This window comes from Aspergillus welwitschiae (assembly GCF_003344945.1).
Source record: "Aspergillus welwitschiae strain CBS 139.54b unplaced genomic scaffold BDQ94scaffold_21, whole genome shotgun sequence".
NCBI lineage: Eukaryota > Fungi > Ascomycota > Eurotiomycetes > Eurotiales > Aspergillaceae > Aspergillus > Aspergillus welwitschiae.
In genome coordinates, this window is record NW_020798715.1 from 428290 (window position 1) to 447542 (window position 19253).

The 19253-nt window shown below is 51.8% G+C and overlaps 8 protein-coding genes across 8 annotated transcripts; 5 read left to right on the forward strand and 3 right to left on the reverse strand.

Moving 5' to 3' along the window:
* Positions 1-721: 721 nt before the first annotated feature.
* aspf22 (enolase acuN) lies at positions 722-2316 on the forward strand (the record flags this gene model as incomplete). Its single annotated transcript, XM_026771812.1, has 5 exons — positions 722-845; positions 921-977; positions 1055-1394; positions 1458-1898; positions 1962-2316. 5 exons carry the CDS (start codon positions 722-724, stop codon positions 2314-2316), a joined length of 1317 nt encoding a protein of 438 aa, XP_026625022.1.
* A 487-nt stretch (positions 2317-2803) lies between these two features.
* On the forward strand, positions 2804-3847 carry BDQ94DRAFT_171672 (eukaryotic translation initiation factor 3 subunit J; the record flags this gene model as incomplete). The annotated part of the gene is made up of 3 exons (XM_026771813.1): positions 2804-2822; positions 2925-2998; positions 3140-3847. 3 exons carry the CDS (start codon positions 2804-2806, stop codon positions 3845-3847), a joined length of 801 nt encoding a protein of 266 aa, XP_026625023.1.
* A 915-nt stretch (positions 3848-4762) lies between these two features.
* Positions 4763-6620, reverse strand: BDQ94DRAFT_54244 (14-3-3 adaptor artA-like protein). The gene is made up of 8 exons (XM_026776016.1): positions 6268-6620; positions 6067-6074; positions 5953-5999; positions 5871-5890; positions 5798-5809; positions 5433-5707; positions 5264-5351; positions 4763-5207 (listed from the first exon to the last, which is right to left on the reverse strand). Exons 1-8 carry the CDS (start codon positions 6277-6279, stop codon positions 4851-4853), a joined length of 819 nt encoding a protein of 272 aa, XP_026625024.1. The 5' UTR covers positions 6280-6620; the 3' UTR covers positions 4763-4850.
* An 871-nt stretch (positions 6621-7491) lies between these two features.
* On the forward strand, positions 7492-7949 carry BDQ94DRAFT_146208 (uncharacterized protein). The gene has a single exon (XM_026766787.1). It carries the CDS (start codon positions 7593-7595, stop codon positions 7887-7889), a length of 297 nt encoding a protein of 98 aa, XP_026625025.1. The 5' UTR covers positions 7492-7592; the 3' UTR covers positions 7890-7949.
* Positions 7950-8314: 365 nt separating this feature from the next.
* BDQ94DRAFT_146211 (calcium-transporting ATPase) lies at positions 8315-12257 on the forward strand. Its single transcript, XM_026766788.1, has 6 exons — positions 8315-8547; positions 8643-8908; positions 8978-9135; positions 9208-11523; positions 11585-11907; positions 11966-12257. Exons 2-6 carry the CDS (start codon positions 8791-8793, stop codon positions 12075-12077), a joined length of 3027 nt encoding a protein of 1008 aa, XP_026625026.1. The 5' UTR covers positions 8315-8547; positions 8643-8790; the 3' UTR covers positions 12078-12257.
* A 143-nt stretch (positions 12258-12400) lies between these two features.
* BDQ94DRAFT_146214 (uncharacterized protein) lies at positions 12401-13771 on the reverse strand. Its single transcript, XM_026766789.1, has 3 exons — positions 13695-13771; positions 13538-13638; positions 12401-13476 (listed from the first exon to the last, which is right to left on the reverse strand). The coding sequence occupies exon 3, from the start codon at positions 13219-13221 to the stop codon at positions 12985-12987; it is 237 nt and encodes a 78-aa protein (XP_026625027.1). The 5' UTR covers positions 13222-13476; positions 13538-13638; positions 13695-13771; the 3' UTR covers positions 12401-12984.
* Positions 13342-15172, forward strand: BDQ94DRAFT_171675 (putative l-fucose permease; the record flags this gene model as incomplete). The annotated part of the gene is made up of 6 exons (XM_026771814.1): positions 13342-13476; positions 13538-13638; positions 13695-13912; positions 13996-14340; positions 14418-14648; positions 14760-15172. The coding sequence occupies 6 exons, from the start codon at positions 13342-13344 to the stop codon at positions 15170-15172; spliced, it is 1443 nt and encodes a 480-aa protein (XP_026625028.1).
* A 920-nt stretch (positions 15173-16092) lies between these two features.
* BDQ94DRAFT_171676 (non-specific serine/threonine protein kinase) lies at positions 16093-18751 on the reverse strand (the record flags this gene model as incomplete). The annotated part of the gene is made up of 3 exons (XM_026771815.1): positions 16093-18338; positions 18396-18543; positions 18605-18751. 3 exons carry the CDS (start codon positions 18749-18751, stop codon positions 16093-16095), a joined length of 2541 nt encoding a protein of 846 aa, XP_026625029.1.
* Positions 18752-19253: the final 502 nt, after the last annotated feature.

A 19253-nucleotide genomic window follows, 5' to 3' on the forward strand; every position in this document is an offset into this window, starting at 1 on the left:
TTGGGGGAGTTTTGGCTCGAGCTTACAAGAAGTAGCCTGTAGCAAGTCTCTGGTCGTGTTTATTATTTATCTACTACTTCCCCCTCCTCCCTCCTCCTCTTGTGTTAAGAGTACTCTCAAAAAAAGCCTTTCTTAGATAGTACAACCACCATCTTCAAAGTCCTGTAAGTATGACTTGTCCCATATACTCATTTTATCACCCCTCCCATCTTTCTCTGTCCATTTCATCCTCCTCTTCTTCTTCTTAGCTGCGAGTCATGACCCCGCCATCATCCCACCATGTTGTGCTTGACCCCTCCATCCATCCATCCATCCATCCTCCTGTCTATATGCCATCACTCCATCCTGTCTGTCTATCAATGATCTGGCATCTCCGGATTTAGCACCAAGTCCCATTGATTAGTTGATCATTTGGGAAACTTGGCTGTGCCGAGCCTGGTCTATTTGATGGATCGGACCTCTCCACCTCTAATTCCCCCCCCCGTCCTTCCCTTCTCCGTCACTCATCCGCCATCCGCTCATTCTTTTTGGGTCCTCGGTGAACACTCACCACCTTCCCCCCCCCCCGCTGCTGCTAGTGCACACCGAAACAGCAAGTCCGGAGCGCTTACATTTTTGCCTCCTCCGTTTTTTCCTATATCTGGGCCTTGTTCTCCCTTTGCCATCTTTGTTTTCTCCCAGTTTCACTGATCCATAACTCATCCCCCTCCAGTCCATCAACATGCCTATCTCCAAGATCCACGCCCGCTCCGTCTACGACTCCCGCGGTAACCCCACCGTCGAGGTTGACGTTGTCACCGAGACTGGCCTTCACCGTGCCATTGTCCCCTCTGGTGCTTCCACTGGTCAGTAGTCAACAGGCAATCAAGGACCTTGTTGTCCTCTAGCTCTACATTTGACATGCTGACAGTCAATTCCAGGCCAGCACGAGGCCCACGAGCTCCGCGATGGTGACAAGACTATGTGGGGTGGCAAGGGTAAGTTTAGAGCATCCTTCTCTCTGTATACTTGTTGTAATTTGTTCAACCCAGCTGACAACAACTGCTTGATCCAGGTGTCCTGAAGGCCGTCCAGAACGTCAACGAGACCATTGCCCCCGCCGTCATCAAGGAGAACCTCGATGTTAAGGACCAGTCCAAGGTTGATGAGTTCCTCAACAAGCTCGATGGCACTGCCAACAAGTCTAACCTCGGTGCCAACGCCATCCTTGGTGTCAGTCTGGCCATCGCCAAGGCCGGTGCTGCTGAGAAGGGCATCCCTCTCTACGCTCACATCTCCGACCTTGCTGGCACCAAGAAGCCCTACGTCCTCCCCGTTCCCTTCCAGAACGTCCTGAACGGCGGTTCCCACGCTGGTGGCCGCCTGGCTTTCCAGGAGTTCATGATCGTCCCCAAGTAAGTTACCGCCATCATGCCACACCTCAACAGGTAGTTCCTTTTTAACTAACAATCTTGAAGCACTGCCTCTTCCTTCTCTGAGGGTCTCCGCCAGGGTGCTGAGGTCTACCAGAAGCTCAAGGCTCTTGCCAAGAAGAAGTACGGCCAGTCCGCTGGCAACGTTGGTGACGAGGGTGGTGTCGCTCCCGACATTCAGACTGCCGAGGAGGCTCTTGACCTGATCACCGAGTCCATCGAGCAGGCCGGTTACACTGGCAAGATCAGCATTGCCATGGACGTCGCCTCCAGCGAGTTCTACAAGGCCGACGTCAAGAAGTACGACCTTGACTTCAAGAACCCCGAGAGCGACTCCTCCAAGTGGCTCACCTACGAGCAGCTGGCCGACCTCTACAAGTCCCTTGCCAGCAAGTACCCCATTGTCAGCATTGAGGACCCCTTCGCTGAGGACGACTGGGAGGCCTGGAGCTACTTCTACAAGACCTCTGACTTCCAGATTGTTGGGTACGTACTGCTCGATGCAACTTCTCGATTAGGGTTGTTTGTGGCTAACTGATTATTTTATAGTGATGACTTGACTGTCACCAACCCCCTGCGTATCAAGAAGGCCATCGAGCTCAAGTCCTGCAACGCTCTCCTGCTCAAGGTCAACCAGATCGGTACCCTGACCGAGTCCATCCAGGCTGCCAAGGACTCCTACGCTGACAACTGGGGTGTCATGGTGTCCCACCGCTCCGGTGAGACCGAGGATGTCACCATTGCCGACATTGCTGTCGGTCTCCGCTCTGGCCAGATCAAGACCGGTGCTCCTGCCCGTTCCGAGCGTCTGGCTAAGCTGAACCAGATCCTCCGTATCGAGGAGGAGCTCGGTGACAACGCCGTCTACGCCGGCGAGAAGTTCCGCACCGCCGTTAACTTGTAAATGCAGCCATTTCCCGTATAATGTCACCAGTGCAAGGCCCTAGCGGTCCTCACTAGCCTTTCCGAGCAGCTGCAGAACAGCATCGTTTGGATGAAACTAGGCGGCGAAAACATCAGAGATGATTAAGATTTATGATGACGAATTCAAAGGCCAAATAATTGAATTTAGTGGCACATAATGAAAAAATTTATTATTTTTCACCCTTCAATATAGAAATTCCCTATTGTTTTCGCATGTTCAATGTAGAGACAAGTAAGTAGTAGTAAGATTGGGCATCACGGGCAATCCCGCGTGCACGTGACCACGCCGCATGCCCCACGGGATCAGCCACTCGGTCGTTCAAACAAATTCCCTCCTTCAGCAGTACCTGTCAACGACACCAGTTCCTCTGCGTGCGACTTACGCTTATCACCGGCTTTACTGCCAGCCACGCAACTCACTCTCCAGCTTGTCATTTTCGCCCCAAACTTGACGACTTTTGCCCGCCATGGCTCCTTCAAAGTGGGGTATGTCCTCTTTTGGAGATTTTTGTGGCCCTCGCCCGCGATAGGGACATACATTGCGGGACAACATGGCGAATCATTCACGATACTGACGGCTTCTTTCAGATGACGAAGAGGAGAGTGTCTCTCCCCCTCCTGTGGTTGCCCGCCGCAAGTTCGACGACGAGGAAGAGGAAGATGTGAGTTTTTGCCGCCCCTCCCCCCTCCTTTTCCATTTTTGCCTCACGATTTGCCCCGCGCTGTTTCTCTTGGCCTCAGTCGCTGAAACCCCCCCCCCCATCATTTTTTTTTCCCGTCCACGATCTGACCGAATGAACTAGGTCCTCGACTCCTGGGACGCCGCCGAAGATTCCGAAGTAGAGCGTGAGAAGGCCGCCAAGGCAGCGGAGGCCAAGGCTAAGGCCGAAGCCGAAGCCGCCGTCAACAAGAAGAGCAAGGCACAGCGGATACAGGAAAAGAAGGCCCAGCGGAAGGCAGATGCCGATGCTGAGGATTCGGACGACAGCGACGAGGACGAGGCCGAGCGGAGAGCCCGTCTCCGCAAGACGGAGAAGGACGCTGACCTTAAGCACGCCGAGGACCTGTTCGGCGACATCGACCTGAACCGTATGCGCAACCGCAGCGCCCCCAAGGCCGTTGTCATCAGTGACGGGGCCGACCCGACCCAGGCCGTCGATCTGTCGGCTATGCCTCTCTTCAAGCCCGCCACCAAGGACCAGTTCACCCGCGTTACGACCACCCTTATCCCTCTGTTGACGACCCAGTCGAAGAAGCCCCAGTATGCTCTGTGGGCGCAGGACTTCATCAAGCAGCTCGTCAAGGACCTGCCCAGCGGTGATGTCAAGAAGATCGCTTCCTCGCTGACTACTCTCAGCAATGAGAAGATGAAGGAGGAGCGTGCTGCCGATAAGGGTAACAAGAAGACCAAGGCGGCCAAGACCAAGGTCTCTCTGGTCACCTCTAGAGAGAACAAGATTGAAACCAACTCTTATGATGATGATGGGTTGGATGACGATGACTTCATGTGATTTTGTTATTTAGAATATTTTATATTTCCTTTTCTTCTTCTCACCACCGATCCCCTTAACTCTCTTGCTTCATTTGCTTCAGATTTCTCGGTTTCTTCTTTTTTCTTCTCCCCAGTTATCCACTATATCTTTGCTAGACCGGCCTGCGCCCTGACATGCATCATAAAATCATGTCCGTTGGTCATCATCTGTTTTGTATATCCGTCATATAAAGTATTCTTTTATTTTTCCCCCCTCGTTCGTCTTTCGCTGTCCCGCTTCTTACCTCCGGTTTATAGATCATGGTTCATCTCTTCCGTACATTTCCGTTGGTACTAGCATATATGTCTTCAGCTAGTATAGAAGCTGCCGCAGTTGTTCGCTTACTACCTGCCTAAGTCCGTAACTCTTATAAAGTGTTTAACCTAAACGTAGTGTTAACGAGTACCGGGAGGTGGTGAGGTAGAGAATGTTCTGCACGGGCAGTGGGTATTTGGTAGTGTGTGTGTAAGGCGGGTTATTTATCATGCTGACGCTAAAGACTTCAATGGGAGCAGTATGGGATCGCGGCTCATAGAAGTACACAAAATCTAAGAGTCGTTTGATAATTAATTGATTCCCGCTCGGGTCTTCTTGGGATTGAGAGAACTGGTTACTTTGATTTGAGATATTGTAAAGCTTAAGGCTCTTAACACGTACGAGCGAAACAGCAGGGGGGAAATCGGGAAAAGGGGCGTGGGGTGAATAAAAAAGTTGAAATAAGACACTGTATCTTGCTGGGGGTGAATAAAGAGAGAATAAAAGAGAGGTAAATTCCACTCAGCCCCTTTTCTTCGCTCTCCAAACATCAAACTCCGCCGGCCGACCCACAGGATCCCGAACAAGTGGAAGATATGTGCCGGTCCAGACCCTTCGCACAGCTAAAAGCAGACCTTCATAAGCGTTTCCGGGTAGTATTCGCACACCTGAACTGGCACGTCGGGGACACAACTGTTTTTGATACACAAGAACACACACCACCCATCTAGGACTCAGGGGCAGCAGGCTTGGGCTCCTCAGCCTTGTCCTCGGGAGCGGCGGCGGTCTCCTCCTCGGGCTTGTCCTCCTTGGGGGCAGCGCCCTCGGGCTCGTTGCCATCAGAAGAGGTCCACAGAGTAAGGTTGTCACGCAGGAGCTGCATGATCAGGGTGCTATCACGGTAGCTCTCCTCCGAAAGCGAGTCGAGCTCCGCAATGGCGTCATCGAACGCCTGCTTGGCAAGGTGGCAGGCACGATCGGGGGAGTTCAGGATCTCGTAGTAGAAGACGGAGAAGTTCAGGGCGAGACCAAGGCGGATGGGGTGGGTAGGAGTAAGATCGGTCTGGGCGACATCGGTAGCATTCTGTCACGGTCGTTAGTGCGAGTCCTCCGATATAGCACGCAACTTGAAGAGCCCACCTTGTAAGCCTCGTGGGCAGCAGTGGCAGCGACCTTGCGCTTGTTGCCAGAGGCAAACTCAGCGAGGTAGCGGTGGTAGTCACCCTTCCTACAGTTCGTACAACAGTCAGCGTCTGCCCTTTTACTACTTGCCAGTAAATGCCTTTTCCTCCTGAAAACCAAGACTCACATCTTGTAGTAGAAGACCTTGGACTCGCCAGTCTCGGCCTTGGGGATGAGGGACTCATCGAGAACATCGAGGACATCCTGGCAGACCTTCTCGAGCTCGGTCTCGATCTTCTGGCGGTAGTCACGGATGATCGAAACGTGCTGCTCAGAGCCCTTGGACTCCTCCTTCTGCTCAATGGAGGAGATAATACGCCACGAGGCACGGCGGGTACCGACCACGTTCTTGTAAGCAACGGAGAGAAGGTTACGCTCATCGACGGAAAGCTCGCCTCCAATCTGATGCGGGGTCAGCTTGACCCACGGGTAAAAGGGGGTTACGGGGAAAAAGGGGGGGCTTCTCGTCAGAGGGAGGTAAGGGGGTCATACGTTGGCGACTTCCTGTACAATAGTTAGCGATTATGCTTGTTGAGAGCCCAGGGGCTGACAGGCGGCTACTGACCTTCATGTACGTGACCATCTCTATAGGCGGTAGGGATCAGCATGTGAAGCCAACATGGCAGAGCAGTAAACAGGCATCTTACCATCGTAGCGCTCAGCCTGCTCACAGAGCCGGGCGAGGAACGTCTTGCTGCAGAAGGGTGAAGTGTCAGTGTTGCTGTTGTCGGTCACTGGTCGAGACGGGTCTGGATCCTTACTTCTCACGCTGCAAGTAAAGGGGGGAGAACAGTTAGCTGAGTCCAGACTAATCGCGACACAACGACTGAGAGAGCACAAGAGAATTCCCAGCCATAGGAATACATGCGGCTAGGAATTAAACGGCTACAACTGGACGGACGCCAGGTGAAGCCGCCAGAGCAGAGAGAGGGGTCAGGCTGAGGGGGGGTGGAATAACATACCTCAGAAGTCATAGTAGGCGATCTGATGGAGATAAGGGGATTGGGAAAGACGGTGGTTGGTTTGGTAGACGGTGAAAAGGAGAGAGTAGAGGTGCAAGATACCGAAGTAGAGCACGAGACAACGGAGAATGGGATGAAAAGAAGATGGGAATCACGAGAGGTTTGGCAGATGTGATCCTCCAGCAACGAGTGATGGACGGTGAAGGTGACGACCAGCCAGCTTTAGCGAGAAGCGGGCGCCTCGTCTGTTTGCGATGTTTGCTCTTGCAGCCTCAGGCAGCGTCATGGTGAGTCAGCAGAAAGTCTTCTGCTGGTCACCTGCTTCGGCCGGTCACTGGACCCTGACGTAATCTAGCAATAACCACACCGAGTTCAAAAGGCCAACTAGGCAATAAATGGTTAGTGACTCCTAGTTGAGCGGTCGCTCTCAATAATTAGTGAAAGTCTCCCAATTATGCGGCATAGTAACAACCCAACAACCCCAAACGGAGAGCATATCTGGAAAATAGTAGTAGTATAGGAGCTGTAAATAAAGGTCGTCAGAAAACCCATATCTGAAATCACTCAGGCAGCCCATGACTACTTTAAAGAGTCTTGTTGCCAGAGTTGGGAACCCACCATAAAAGGGCGGCTAATGATACCAGTTCATGTGGTAGATAAAATCACACTCATTTTCCCCTTGAGTTGAACCACCATGCTCTTATGTTCATCAAGACCAGCATCCCCTCTGGTCCCTGGTGTCTTTTTAACCGCCAAATCCGTTTTATTCTGCCGGTTATTCTCTACCGCACAACCGGTGAAGATGTTATACGTCTCGCTTCTCCACCCTCAACGGGCTGTGGTACCCTGAGCTATGCTCCGTATCTCCGATGATCGTCTATTCAGAACGCACGAGACGAGAAAAAAAAAGGATGTTGAGAGCCCGGCAGATGACAAGTTCACCGGTTATTGCCCGATCAAAATGAAACCCTTATTTTTGCTCTCCCTTTTAGATTGACCGTGCTTTTGGCCATGCAAACTAAAAGACAACTATGGGTTCTCCTACTACTAAATACACGCCCTTCCTGCGGAGATTACGCAGTACGGCAACAACCACCCAGACAAGCGGGCTGCTGAGTTAAGACCGGACATTGGAGTTTCAGAAGAAGAACCACCACCAATACAACGCTGGACGGTATGAAATCATTTTCTGGAGCAGTGTGGACGGGCCCTCTGCCCTACAGGGCGCCTACAAGGGCCGGACTAGGCAAGCTGTCGTACCCTCTGGTGTGGATGGGGTGGAAGATCGATGACTTGTTTGGGGCAGGTGCTCCGGGTCCGACACCATGGCGGAAAGCACGGAATCGAATCAAAATCTACGAGAGAAGAGAGGCCTCCACCAGTGTTATGCAGCACCTTCCAATCCGAGGAGCGAGACCCCGCTAAATGAGCGCCAAATGAACCAGGATGACTGCAAATTGTATGGGACAAGTGATTTTAGTTCGAATCTTGGGCCAGCCTGGAAGGCATCATCGTTTCGCAGTGGAGAGTGTATTGGTATTGTTATGGTCGAGCGGTGGGTTTCTCGCTTGCAGAGAGACAAGTTGAGGGAGATAACGCCGAGAATGAAAATGGATACGTAGGAAGATTATTTAGAACTATTAAGAAGGCTGTGCAATGTTGGGGGGGAGAAAATGCGTCCCTTTTTAATTTCCTTTTCTTTTTTTTTTTTTTTCTTATTTTTCACCCTTTCCCCTAATGGATCACTGTAATATCCTTCAGCTTGGTTTCTCAGGGATTTTATTATAACATGCAAGATAACAGACACAAAGCTATAGAACTTTTGTAAGAAGATACGAGGATAATCCAGTCGTAGAGACTACTAAACAGGCCAACTCCAACGCCCGGACTCACCAAAGCACGGTCATGGTATGGTTCAGCCCTGTCGGATTGGAACCGGCAATTCTGGCACAGCGACGGGGGGGACCAGATGGATCCAGACACCGCAAATGAAGAGAACACGTTGAGTGCCTGACAAAGCCGCCTCTGGTTCACGGTTCCCGAGCCCCCAGAGGCAAAATCCCTGGCCCATCATTCGGTCCTTGTATGGAATGGGACATTTATTTATAAGTTAGAAATCATCATTTTTTGCCATCTTCTTACAAACCAGAGTCACTCAGAAGGTTAACCCTGGTTATCTTTCTTTCCTTTCTTCCTTCCTTCCTCCTCTTCCTTCCCCGTGCTTGGCTGACGGTATTTGGTATTGGTCTTGCCCGGTATTATTAACTACGGTACTATCTGGTATGTCCGCTTTTCACTCCCCCATCCTATCCTACTATCTACTACTCTTCTAGATCCTTCCCGCTAGGGGACTAACCTCTCCGACTTGATTGCAGTGCCACTCACTAGGTCCCAAGCTTCCGGCCACTTGGCGTTCATGTCTTGATCTGGGTTATATCCCCGATCTCTTCCCTTCTTTTCCTCTCTCTTCCTTCCTTGTTGCTCCCGCTCCAGGCCACCTTGCGCTTTCGTGGAGTCCCCAACATGGAGCACTCCTACCTTTATTCCCCAGCCGAAGTGCTGGACCATTTTGATGTCAAAGAGAGCTCTGGTCTGTCGCAACATCAGGTCTCTCAATCGAGAAAAAAGTATGGTCCTAATGGTAGGTTGCAGCTTTCTTACCCCCATGAGTAATATCGCAGGCACTGACCGGCGGCTCGAACTTTCATAGCCCTTGCGGAAGAACCACCGACCCCTCTTTGGCAACTTGTGCTGGAACAATTCAAGGACCAACTGGTCCTGATTCTACTGGGCTCCGCTGCTGTATCCTTCGTTCTGGCTCTTTTCGAAGAAGGAGATGACTGGTCCGCCTTCGTTGACCCCGTTGTGGTATGAGCTTGAAATCCTCCCGAGTCTGGCGCGCGTCGACCCAAGTCACTAACCAATCCTGTTATACCATAGATCTTGACGATTCTGATTTTGAATGCCGTGGTTGGTGTTACCCAGGAGAGCAATGCTGAGAAGGCTATTGCTGCTCTCCAGGAATACTCTGCAAATGAAGCCACTGTTGTCCGTGATGGCGTTACCAAGCGTGTCAAGGCGGAAGAACTGGTTCCCGGAGATATTGTCGTTGTTGCGGTTGGAGACCGTGTTCCAGCGGATTGCAGGCTACTTGCCGTCCACAGCAACAGCTTCCGAGTGGATCAAGCCATCCTGACCGGTGAGAGTGAGAGTGTGAGCAAGGACACCCGCACTGTTCATGACAAGCAGGCCGTTAAGCAGGATCAAACCAACATGCTTTTCTCTGGTACCACCGTTGTTAATGGACACGCTACCGCCATTGTGGCCTTGACCGGTGGATCGACCGCGATTGGTGACATCCACGAGAGCATCACCTCCCAGATCTCGGAGCCAACCCCACTGAAGCAGAAGCTTGATGATTTCGGAGACATGCTGGCTAAAGTAATTACCGTCATTTGTATCCTGGTGTGGGTGATCAACATCGAGCATTTCAACGACCCTTCTCATGGAGGCTGGACTAAGGGAGCCATCTACTATCTCAAGATCGCAGTGTCTCTGGGTGTGGCTGCCATTCCCGAGGGTTTGGCTGTTGTCATCACCACCTGTCTCGCACTTGGTACCCGCAAGATGGCTCAGAAGAACGCAGTGGTCCGTTCGCTTCCCTCCGTGGAGACTCTCGGCAGCTGCAGTGTGATTTGCTCCGACAAGACCGGAACTCTGACCACCAACCAAATGAGCGCAGAGAAGATGGCGTATCTGAATGCGGCCGGCAACGGTGTTGAAGAGATTGATATTGAAGGCACCACTTTTGCGCCTGAAGGTAAAGTCACTCGCGATGGCAAGGAAATCCAGAACATTGCCGTGTCCTCGGCCACTGTTCGGCAAATGGCGGAGGTCATGGCTCGCTGCAACAGTGCGACTTTGGCCCACGATGCGAAAAACGGCTCATTTTCCTGTATCGGTGAACCTACTGAGGGTGCGCTGCGTGTTCTGGTCGAGAAGATTGGCACCGATGATGCCGCTACGAATGCGAAGCTGTTCCGCCTCCCCGCCTCCCAGCGGCTCCATGCCGCAAGCGCGCACTACGAAGCTCGCCTGCCCTTGAAAGCAACCTACGAATTCTCGCGTGACCGGAAGAGCATGTCCGTGCTCATTGGAAATGATAAGGAACAGAAGCTACTCGTCAAGGGTGCTCCCGAGTCTATCTTGGAGCGGTGCACGCATGTTCTTCTTGGAGCTGATGGAAAACGGGCATCTCTCACGAAGTCTCATCTTGACAGGCTCGCTGCTGAAGTTGTGGGTTACGGTAGCCGCGGTCTTCGCGTGATGGCTCTGGCTAGTGTCGACAATGTCAGCAACAACCCTCTGCTTCACAACGCTCAGTCGTCTCAGGACTACGCTCAGCTGGAACAAAACATGACTCTTATCGGACTTGTCGCTATGCTCGATCCTCCCCGCGTTGAGGTTGCGGCTTCCATCAAGAAATGCCACGATGCTGGAATTCGGGTTATCGTCATTACCGGTGACAACCAGAACACCGCCGAGTCGATCTGCCGTCAGATTGGTATCTTCCATGAGGGCGAGGATCTCAAAGGCAAGAGCCTTACTGGAAGGGAGTTTGACGGCCTCTCGGACGCTGAGAAACTCGAGGCTGCTAAGACTGTGTCTTTGATTTCCCGCACCGAGCCTAGTCACAAGTCCAAGCTGGTTGATCTTCTCCAATCTCAAGGCCATGTGGTTGCCATGACTGGTGACGGTGTTAATGACGCCCCTGCGCTGAAGAAGTCGGATATTGGTGTGGCTATGGGAACAGGTACCGACGTTGCTAAGCTGGCTGCTGATATGGTTCTGGCCGACGACAACTTTGCCACCATTACCGTGGCCGTGGAAGAGGGACGTTCCATCTATAGTAACACTCAGCAGTTCATCCGCTACCTCATCTCTTCGAACATCGGCGAAGTGGTGTCGATCTTCTTGACCGCCGCCTTGGGCATGCCTGAAGCCTTGATTCCCGTGCAGCTTCTCTGGGTTAACCTTGTTACCGATGGCCTGCCTGCTACCGCGCTCTCCTTCAACCCCCCTGACCATGATGTGATGAGACGCGCCCCCCGCAAGCGCGATGAGCCCCTGGTTGGTGGCTGGCTTCTGTTCAGATACATGGTGATCGGCACTTATGTCGGTGCGGCTACAGTCTTTGGCTACGTGTGGTGGTTTGTGTACAACCCTGAGGGTCCCCAGATCTCCTTCTGGCAATTGGTAAGATATGCATCGTCTAGTCTGCCTGAATTTCCTCCCAGCCTTGCTAATCCCTGCGCAGTCTCACTTCCACAAGTGTTCCTCTCAGTTCCCCGAGATTGGATGCGAGATGTTCTCGAACGATATGTCCCGCTCGGCGTCTACTGTGTCTCTTTCGATCCTGGTCGTCATTGAGATGTTGAACGCCATGAACGCACTTTCGTCCAGCGAATCCCTCCTTACATTTGCTCTCTGGAACAACCCCATGCTGGTCGGTGCCATCATCCTTTCGATGGCATTGCACTTCGCGATCTTGTATGTGCCCTTCTTGCAGGGTTTGTTCTCGATCCTGCCCCTGGACTGGATGGAATGGAAGGCCGTCGTGGCCATTAGTGCCCCGGTTGTGTAAGTCAATCTATTGAACTGCCATACCCCTCAAGAATGTTGCTGACCGAAAACCTAGGCTCATCGATGAGGTCCTTAAGTTGGCGGAACGTCGTCTGTACAATAACATCCCGGCAAGATCTACCGTGGTACAACAGAACGGAGGAGTTGGGAAGCCTAAGAGAGCGTAAATTTGAGCAACGAAGTGATGACTCGAATATGAGGGGGTGCATTGATGATAGATATAGATATCGGCCCTCCAGCCCTGTTATATTTTGGTTTTCTGCTGTTGGGTGGTTGATCACATGTACGTAAAACATGTTGGATGTTCTGATTGCATAAGAACAACGAAGAGACGAATTGTGTCTGTACTTGAAAGTCCCTTGGTTGTAACTGTCTGGTCGTATACGAGTTGAGAGTAACTGACAGTCACGTTGTCCGGGCCCCGTGACATGGACAGGGCCATTGTCTCTCAATGAAAGAAGCAGCACTATCAGTATTAGCCCTCTCGACCCAGCAATCGCAATCTCAGTCGGGACTGGTTTAGCCCGGCTAATTCCACTCAGTGGCCTGCTATCAAGTACCCCCCTTGCTAGCAGGCAGCAAGATCTGATTTTGTCGCATATGCAGCTGGGCGTGCATAGTCAGTCTTGTCAGGTTATTAGCCTAATTTCCCCGACTGCGGAGTAAGGCCAGCAAGAGGGATATAAGGATGGAGGGGAAATTAGGGAAATTGGCAAGCCATCTTAACCTTCTTTCACTACCAGGGCAAGCCAAAGCCAATAAACTGTCATCGCTAACTATTCTCACTCGCTCAGCTAGGATCAAATGGATGCGGGGGAAACCGCCGAGAAGAAGTTTACGGCTGCTGCTACTGCTGCTAACCGCCAACACTCATGACCCTCGCGCTTTACGAGGAATGTCACCCTGGAATTGACGCACCTCGAGCAACTGGGCTGGCTTCTAACGGCTAAAGATTGGTTGCGCTACGCATCATGGGATGTCGGCCCGTTTCGACTCCTCACTGGTGGATTCTGACCGGTGATCCTTTCCAAGGATTGTCGGGATTTGTGGGGAAGAAGTCTGGGGATGGCGGTGCTACTGCCCGTCTTCAAGCTTGGCTGGGCCTTCAGAACCAATTCCAGTGAGAGGAGAATGAGGGGGACTTTTAGTTGAGAGAGTGTTTTTTGGGTTGATGCCAAGGAATGGACTCACATGGGTAGCAAAGACGATGCCCTCATGCTGAACGAAGTAGTACATAAGGAGCCAGGGTGCCAATGTCTGGGGGCTATTCCTTGTGCTTGAACCCCCTGCAAGCGTTGCTTGTCTTTTCATTAATTCCACAGGCTGCTTCGGTATATTTTTTCTTTACTTTACCAGAGTCACTTGTTCTTGTCTATTGTATTCTCTTTCCATCACTGCCCTGGGTTTACTTCCTTCTCCCTACCCCACAGAATGGGGCTCCTCCACTTTCTTAAGACCCGGTCTGGGTTCCGGGTTGACAATAGCAGGACTACTTCTGCAGCTACCCTGACCTTACGCCAGAGTCTTTGGCCCCTGACCCTTGTTACTATACTCTTCTTTCTCTGGGTAAGCTGTGCACCAGCCCAGCCCTTACTCGATTTAACCGGCTAATACAATCTTCCACCAGGGTTTTGCCTACGGCCTGCTCGACACACTCAATAAACATTTCCAGAACACTCTGCATATCACACGGACACGTTCCTCGGGTCTTCAAGCAGCCTACTTTGGGTCAGTCAGACATTTGCTAGGCTTTGTACATGTGACAATCAACTGATCATCGTTAGTGCTTATCCTCTTGCATCCTTGGGATATGCAAACTACATACTCCGTCACTTCGGATACAAAACCGTCTTCATCTTCGGGCTCACTCTATATGGCATCGGTGCCCTCTGCATGTGGCCTGCAGGCTTAAACCGATCGTTTGGTGGCTTCTGCGCAGCTACCTTCGTTATTGGCTCGGGCCTAGGATCGTTGGAGACCGCTGCCAACCCGTACCTTACGGGTTAGTCAACCATCCATGTCCCGCCTCCAGCTGACGCTGTGAGAGGAAATAGTGAAAAGCCTGCTAACTATTGAAACGATCAGTTTGTGGTCCACCCAAATACGCCGAGATCAGAATCAATCTCGCCCAGGCGTTCAACGGCATCGGCACCTGCGTCGCACCAGCCCTAGCGTCATACGTCTTCTTCACATCCACTGAGGATGACGTGAACGCTCTCAAGCGAGTACAATGGGTGTATCTAGCCATTGGCATCTTTGTCTTCGTTCTTGCCGGAGTCTTCTTCGTTTCCACCATCCCTGAAGTAACCGACGAAGACATGGCCTTCCAGGTGGCCGAAACGCACGTTGGCGAAGAGAATAAACCATTCTGGAAACAGTACAGGCTGTTTCACGCCACGTTGGCGCAATTTACTTATACCGGTGCCCAAGGTACAAACACCTCCTACGCTCCCTTTACACACTACAATCCAGAATACTAACCTGCTGCTGCTGCTGCTGCTCCATAGTCGCCATCGCAGGCTACTTCATCAACTACGTCGTCGAAACCTGGCCCGGAACCACCAGCGCCACCGGCTCCAAATACCTCGCCGGTGCCCAAGGAGCCTTTGCAATGGGCCGATTCCTCGGCGCGATCATCATGAGATTCGTCAAAGCTCGCTGGGTATTCCTAGCATATCTCTCACTCACCGTAGCATTCATCGCCGCATCCATAACCCAACGTGATCAAAAAGGCATAGGTACGTTACCTTTTCCCTCTTTCCATCCATCATCAATCCGTCCAGTCCAAACAAACACCAAAGAAAGAATGAAGATCATCATCATCCTAATCCGCATGTCGATCTATCTAGCAATGCTCTTCCTCACCCTCTTCTTCGAATCCGTCTGTTTCCCCACCATCGTAGCACTAGGTATCCGCGGTCTCGGCCGACACTACAAGCGCGGCTCGGGCTTCATTGTCGGCGGTGTGTCCGGTGGTGCCGTCGTGCCTCCAATCCTGGGTCATGTAGCCGATATGCGGAATAGTACGGGCTTTGCGATGATCGTTCCGACTATGTTCATGGTTGTGGCGTGGACGTATGCCCTCGCGGTGAACTTCGTGCCGGCGTATCGGGATATGGTTGATAAGGTGGGGGAGAGTGAGATTGGGTTGAGAGATGAAGCTAGTGTCAGTCCGAAGGATGTTGAAAGTGGTGGTGATGGGTTGGCGGATATGGAGAAAGAGAAAGGAGAGGAAACTGCTCGCGTGGAATACACTAGATAATTTCTACATGAATGCAGTTGCTCGGCGCTGCATAGTGGTTAACATTCGCCATGACGTCTCATGTTGTTTACGAGTTCATTAACGATCTACTGCTCTGCTTACTATAATACCTCTGATGCGGGTGTGGGCATTAAAAGTGAAGTCTATTCTATCGGAAACAGAATCGGGAATATACACAATCCAGGATCAAAGAGGCCGAGAGCGCACGCAATGGACGGTGGACAAATCTAAACTGCGTTGATCAGCAGGGGTTTTTCCTCGTGTCTGCACCTTTGAACCAGCCTTGCGCGTCACTTCGTCCAAGATCCAGAATTTGAGTATCTCCATGGGCAGCCGTATGAAGGGGATATCTCTAGTAAAAAGAAAGAAAGAAAGAAAAGAAAAGAAAAAAAAAAAAACAAGTACAGGCAGGAAAGGTATGGAGACAATAGGGAAGGGGTAAACGATAAACGCATAATAGGATACACAGAAAGGGAATGCGAAGGTGTGCATGATCCGATGTCCTGGTCAGAGAAGATAAGCATCATTCAAGTTCTTCTAAAGTAGATAGGATGAAGGAAGGGTAGAATGGGAAGGGTGTAATAAAGGAAAACAAGAGGGATGGGATGGTATACAAACGCCTCCCAACTCGTCATCCGATCATTATTTTGCGCGCCGCATCATGAAGAAAAGGCTAGAAGAACAGAAGAGAAATCAATGTCCAAGAAATTTTAGCTCCTTATAGACGCAAAGAAAAAGGGGTATAAATGTGTATGAGAAAACAATCAATCAAACATGTCAACAATGTACTCAGCAAGCTTGTACTCTATGGTCGCTGTCGCTTATGTCTTCTTGGCTCTCCGTTTCCTGGATTCGTGACTCCTAGGATATGGCGACACTGACAATCCTGAGACACCGCATTCTAATCGGGTGTCACTCAATCAAGATGTATGGGGTGGGCGCGGAGTCGACTCGAGTTCGGCAGCAGGAGCTAGGGTTGGTTTGCCGATTCGCCCGAGGGGCGATCCCATCAGATGCCCAGCGCCTGTGTGGTCTTCTGAAGCAGTCGAGTCGACTGGCGAGCCTGGCCCTTCATCCAGGCCATCGAATGTATCAACTTCTTCAATATCTTCCTCCATGTCTTCTTCCTCTTCTATAATTTGGCTTTTTCGTGCCCCAGGTCGAGCTGCAGCTGCGACTGCAGGGCCTCCAATGCCGATGTCGCCATTTGGGTACTCTGTGCTTGCCATTCCACCAGAAACCATAAGATTGGCAGTGTGGACCATAGGTCCCTTGAAAGCGGATCGTTTTCGGCGTGCAAAGACGAGGCTTGACGAAGGGGAGTAGAGCAGTGGTGTTGGAGCTGCCTCATTGAACATGTTATTGATCCTCCCGTTAGGGTCATCAATGTCACGGAATCCGTTCTGCGTGCCCCGCACCAAACGTATATTACTGGGAAACCGGGCAGAGGCACTTGGCGTCGTGGGAAGGACTTTGACTGATGTGTGAGGGGATTTCGAAATTCGAGCCGTTGGGGTCGACGCTGAACCAATACTATTCGACGAAACGGATGATGCTTTAGAGTGGCTATGGGCATGATGGATGCTGCGAATAGAGGACACAGAGGATGAAGTGGACTTGCGGCCACGTAGACCTGCGGAGGACCGCCGGTATGAACCTCTTGGAGTAATTGGAGATGGCGAGAGAGAGTTTCTCTGGCTAGTGCTCAAGGGACGATTGTGGCGAGGGTAGGAATGGCGGTTGTTCGGATAGGAAGCACTGCTAGGGGCTAAGCTGCTGGCGTTCGATGAGCGCTTGATCTGTGTTGGCGTCAACAAGTCACCAGAGTGAGCGGTGGCCCCAGATGCCGAAGTGGGCTTTTTCCCAGTATCCTGGCCCTTGGCTGGGCTCAATTTCTCGGAAAGGAACTTGCGATGGCCTCCTTGACTCCCAGCGGCCTTGGCGTGAGGAGATTTGGCTCTCTTTGCAGACTCTACAAACCAGTGTTTCAACGAGGCCAACTGGCTGATTATCGGGTACTGGCGGCGACCGGTGCGGCGTCTAAAGATGCCATTGTTGTGCTGGGCCAATTCAGGCTGCGATGCGCTCACATGCAACGTGCTCGGCCGTCGCGCTTGATCCTTCGGCGGTGGTGGGGGACGCTGCCGGGTCGAACTAGCAGAACGAATGGAATCTTTGTCAATAGGCGGGGGAGGTGTGCTAGAATCCGGTGACTGCAGGGGCGCCGGCTCGGGAAGCATTGGCAGCTCCGGGACAGCAAGCTGGGAGGGGAGGCTCCGCCTGTCTCGCCGCCCTCGTTCACGAAGATGAGCGTCTGAGGCGTGGCCCTCTTCGTCGACTTCAACAAGGGCGGCCGAGATCTTTTCCAGCCGACTGCTTGCTGCACTCAAGCGACGAATATTCTTAGCTTCCGCTTCTCTCTCGCGTCGTTTACGCTCCCTCTTCTGCTCTTTCCGCTGCTCCTTTTCGATCAACAATGCCCACCAGCCAGCGAGGGGGTCACAGCGTTGAGAAAGGACGCTCTCAACAACCTCATCGATATTGACTCCTGCGCTCTTCATGCGCTGCAGTGTGGTCCTCTCCAAAGGAGTCGAGAAGGCGGCCGGGCGCGGAATTTTGAGAATCGCCAACTGTTCGGGGGCATGCTCTGCAAGAAACGGATGGGCAAGGATTTCGTCCAGGCTGGGTCGAATAAGGGGCCGTTTCGACAGGAGTGAATTGATGAGTGCTTTGGCATCGTCGGTGAATTTATCATTGAAGACGGCGTCTTCGCCAAGGATCCGAGCCTTTGTTACTTGGTCGTCATCATCATCGAATGGCAACTCCCCAGCGAGCAGGGCGTAAAGAATGATACCCAGGCTCCAGACGTCCACCTTTTCGCCAGCATACTTCTCGCCCTTCAGCATTTCAGGGGCGCTATAGCATACTGTCCCGCAGAATGTCTGTAAGTAACTCGCCTTGCCCTCATATTCTCGAGTAAACCCAAAGTCGCAAAGCTTCACGTTCTCATGTTTGTCGAGTAAGATATTCTCTAGTTTCAGGTCACGGTGAACACAAGATTTGCTATGGACATAGGCAACGGCTCCCACTAGTTGTGTGAAGATTCGCTTGACTTTGTCTACCGGTAACGGACCATGTCGGAGGAGATAGTTGTACAGCTCGTCACCTGCCCAAGTGTGTTAGCGGCATCCTACTACATCTACAGCAGCATCTCGCGACGTACCCGGGCAGTACTCGAGAACAAGCCAGACCAGCTTTTCCGTCACAATGACTTCGTAGAGGCGGGCAATATGGGGGTGGAGGAACTGGCGGTGATGATGGATCTCGCGAGCCAAATTTCTGTCTTCCTTACTCGAAGACTTAAGCACCACCTGCGCGTAATCTGGTCAGGTCTATCTGACACATAAGGAGTGGGCTGCGTCATAGGCGTACCTTGGAGCCATTGGTAAGCTTATGTGAGGCAAGATATACTTTGCCAAAGGAACCCTTCCCGATTAATCTCCCAAGTGTGTAGTTTCCTACAGTGCGAAGGTCTTTCGAAGAGAACTCCCTATGGAGACGACTACCGTTAGCATCCATGCTGGAAGACGAAGGCGAGATTGGGGGACTGTGCTTACTCTAGCAGCGCATTGTATGATTGGGCAAGCTGTTGATAGCGCGAGAACCCAGTTAGTTAAGACACCTACCAAGACAAGAGCAGGGGCAAATCAATCCTGAAACAGAGGCGGGGTCGATAGAACACGCCGTGTCTGTCCGAAAAGAGAGAAAGAGAGAGAGAGCGGAGAATAGGACGTGCGCATTGCGGATGCTCTTCAACCTCCAACTGGAAAGAAAGAAACCGAAACGCACCTTCTCTTTTTGTTTCTGGGCCTGGACCTCCGCTCTCGTCCTCGGAGGTGGCATGTGTTTAGATTATCTCCGCCTGCCTGGGGGAAGTCCGCGGAGATAGAGTATGCGTGTCTGAGATGGTCCTGTGCGGAATTGAAGTGGTATTAGGTCGTCAAGGGTGGCCATCCAACGTAGGGAGGGATATATAGAAAGTGAACCGAAGGCCGCAGGTGTTCTTTCCGGTTGTAAGGGG